Source organism: Dermacentor silvarum, chromosome 1, assembly GCF_013339745.2.
Source record: "Dermacentor silvarum isolate Dsil-2018 chromosome 1, BIME_Dsil_1.4, whole genome shotgun sequence".
Classification (NCBI taxonomy): Eukaryota; Metazoa; Arthropoda; class Arachnida; order Ixodida; family Ixodidae; genus Dermacentor; species Dermacentor silvarum.
Genome location: NC_051154.1, coordinates 350,474,595 through 350,477,836, shown reverse-complemented (window position 1 = coordinate 350,477,836; position 3,242 = coordinate 350,474,595). Strand labels below are relative to the sequence as shown.

At 51.2% G+C, this 3,242-nt stretch overlaps 1 protein-coding gene across 1 annotated transcript in view; it reads left to right on the top strand.

The window, feature by feature from the left end:
* Positions 1-2,516, top strand: part of LOC125943367 (uncharacterized) — a 67,319-nt gene extending 64,803 nt beyond the window's left edge. Inside the window, exon 9 of the mRNA XM_049662659.1 lies at positions 2,461-2,516. Within this exon, the coding sequence (XP_049518616.1) occupies positions 2,461-2,516 (56 nt within the window). The remainder of the gene's footprint in view (positions 1-2,460) is intronic.
* The last annotated feature ends 726 nt before the right edge of the window (positions 2,517-3,242 follow it).

Below are 3,242 nucleotides of genomic sequence, written 5' to 3'. Positions count from 1 at the left end.
AAAAGTTGACAGTCCCACCGTCATTTGAGAGCGTCAGCTCTCCTGCTTATTTTAATACCACGCAGGCAGCATTGAGGTAACCGAGCGGTTTTCCAGCTCACAGTCGAAGGAAAAACTTTGGCCCAGACTAAATTCGCTAGAGTTGTATTGCACCACCTTGGTGCAGCTCCAAAAAAAAAGAAAGATACGAGAGGAAAACGCGTCTGCAAGCGCGTTCATGAAGTCTAGGTGAATGCTCTTTGTAAGAAGATTACTACCTCGGCGAATGCCCAATCTGTTGACGTTCTCTCAGTCTTGCTGAACTGTGACGACCGCCGTTTGATGTCGTCAGACTGCTGTCAATCAATTGTGTTTGGTGCGTGTTGTTTTGTTTATGCGGGCACATATTATAGGAATTGAAGAAAGCCGGTGGCAGTACGAAATCGACGTGCTTCTCTTCTCAGACGAGGTTTCATGCCAAACCCGCCAAAAAAAAAAAAAAAGCACTCAGCGCGAAGCCAGTACTCCCACCGCATCGCAATCGTATTTCTAGGTTCGCCCGGGCATTTCGTCGCGGCTTGGATTGGCTGCAACAGCGCACGCTCGAGATCACAAACGAAAATTTCCGAACGGAGGTGTGTCGGCTTGACGTACCGCAGTACGCGAAGGGCAGGTCAGTCGCCCGCTCTTGGCGCTTTGATTCCTCTCCGGATGTGGGACGTCAACCCGTGAAAGAACCCCCGTCGCGCTGCAGGCACTTCGTCGCGTCGGTCACTGTCTCTCAGAAAGCTGGCTGAGATATTGCCGAAGCGCCAATCTCCGAGATGCTGATCTCCGTGCAAGCTCTGAGACATCGCTCTTGCTTTGTTGCCTCGACGTCGGCATTCCCCCCCCCCCCCCCCCGCCTCTTTCTCGTCTTTATTTCGGCATTGACATTTTGACAATTTATTTTTGTGCGCTGTATACAGCTTCTGTCGTTTGCGCGCACAATAAAAAGATGGTCGCTCGTGCTCATCTTTTCACGCCTGTCTTTGGTCGACCTCTAGTAAGAGGATTTCTATAACTGAATACCTACTGCATGCAGCAACAAGGAATAAAATGATATATAACATAAACACGACGAAAGGAAACCAAGGGGACCGATTTTCATTGCGATAGCAATTATATGGACACTTCATCCGGATTTCTGCCGTCGGCGTCGCCGTCGCCGTGAGGTTCCGTATAGATTCGAAGGCCGATAAAATCGTCGCCGCGCGCCCGGGCGCGAGCGAAAGCGCGCGGGGGACCGCGCGCTATCACGGAGAGCGAACGCACGGCGGAAAGCAAACCGACCGTTGCGCGAAAGGCCGTGGGGTTATGGGAGGGAGGGAGGCGGGGCGACGCTGTGCTCCGGCACCAAGGCGTAGCTTGCAACCGGCGTAAGGGGAACTTGCCACTTAATCTCCCACGCGAAAGCAATAAAGCGGGAATGCAGCGCGGGGGAGGGAGGGGGGGGGCGCAGCTTTAACTCTGGCAATTTCGTTTGTACTTTGCCCAGCTGTGGCCGTCGCCGCACGGTCTCTTATCTCCATCTCCACACGGCTCTGACCTTTGTATGCGCTGTGCATGCGCCGCTCAGTTTCCTTTGAAGCGATAGACCGCACGAACCTTGCCCGCTGCGATTGCTGCCAGCGTTTGGACAGTCGTTGTCTGCGGTCATTCAGTGTGATCTATTCATGTTTGCTGGTTAATTCAGTTAGTAAGCGGATGTGTCCAAGTTTATGCAGCTGATAAAACTGCTATCCCTACTCCGAATAGCTCTCTACTAATTTTCTATCGCAATTGATGCGTCGCTTTTCGGGCGAAACTGCGACTTTTTATTAGTCAGATAATAACGAAATAAGCTTGCTTCTTATGATTTGACTAATGGGGAATGGCAAAAGGAGGAGAAGTTGAAAGAAAAAGAAAAGTATGGATTCTAGCGCAAGCTAAGACCTATCGTGATGACAGAAAAAAAAGAAAAGAGAATGCCGATGCTGGCAAAGCAGGAGCAAATAGCGCTATCTTCACTCGTGAGCATGACGACGGTTCAATTGGCGATGTATGTATATCTAGGCAATAAGGGCATTGCTGCTTTCTTTAGCTATCATAATCGGAATACTCGTTCTACCCTTTATCGATGATTTCATTTTTGAAAATACTGTGTGCAAGAAGTTAAGGTGGATTTTTTTTCCGTACGATGGAGTTCACAATGCCGGCGAAGATTAATATTGAACTCGAGGACTTACCCTACTAGATGAATTATGTGATTGATTGCATATACTCTAGTACTTACAATTGAGAGGAGGTCGTGGAGGAGCTAGACACGAAGAATCGAATAATGCGCAGCATGAATAACTTAATAGCCAGGGTTTACGTTCGTAGCCACAGTTCCAAGCCGCGCTAGGAGGCTAGGAGACACGCCCCTCTGACGCGCGAACTCGAATCCCTCTCCGAATGCAGCGTTCAAGACCCGCACAAGATTTCGGCACACCCGCCGCTCTCGAAAGGGTGTCTAAGGGAGGCATCTAATGGCTTCCTATACTGGTAATGGACCTTATGGAAGCACTTCCGACGAGGTCGATTGGAAAGCGCCCGCAAGGACCGATGATGAAATGGGTCGCCGCGTGTGCTACGTTGCGGCAACGTGTAAGCGAGGAGTTGGTCTCTTCCTCCACAGAAGTACGGTGCCGCCCCGGGAGGTCAGATCGATGGCACTGGTATCATGTACACCGCCGGAGGAACGGCTAGGGCTGTGCGGTGTTCATCGGGGAGAAGATGAAAGGAAGAGAGTTCAGTCGCGACGTATTGAACGAGCCTTTGGTCTTCGGAAACGAGTAGAAGGCGACAGAGACGACGGGCGATCGCTAACAATAGCCCCATTTGCGGGGCGAGATCGTGCTTAGGCCACGCGATGCTGGCAGCGGAACGAGAAAAAGTGTGAAGGTTCGGAGCAAAAGTGCCCATCCGCTCTTGGAACATGAGAGCGGCAAAAGATTGCCGCGGGAAACGAGAGCGGCGAGACGTTTTTGGTGAAAAGGTCGCGTCTCACGCACGCGACTTGGAAGGCGAGATCGAAGGCATTAGTTGCGCCCAACTTCCTCACACCGTGCTTCTCCATGAGTGCGGTGTCAACCACGCGACAGTGACACTCTCTCCTGGCTCCTGTTACCCCCTTCGTTGCTGCCTGGTTAAGATACTACGTGATAACAGGGGCTGTGAGTTATCTTATCGGTTAATGTCAG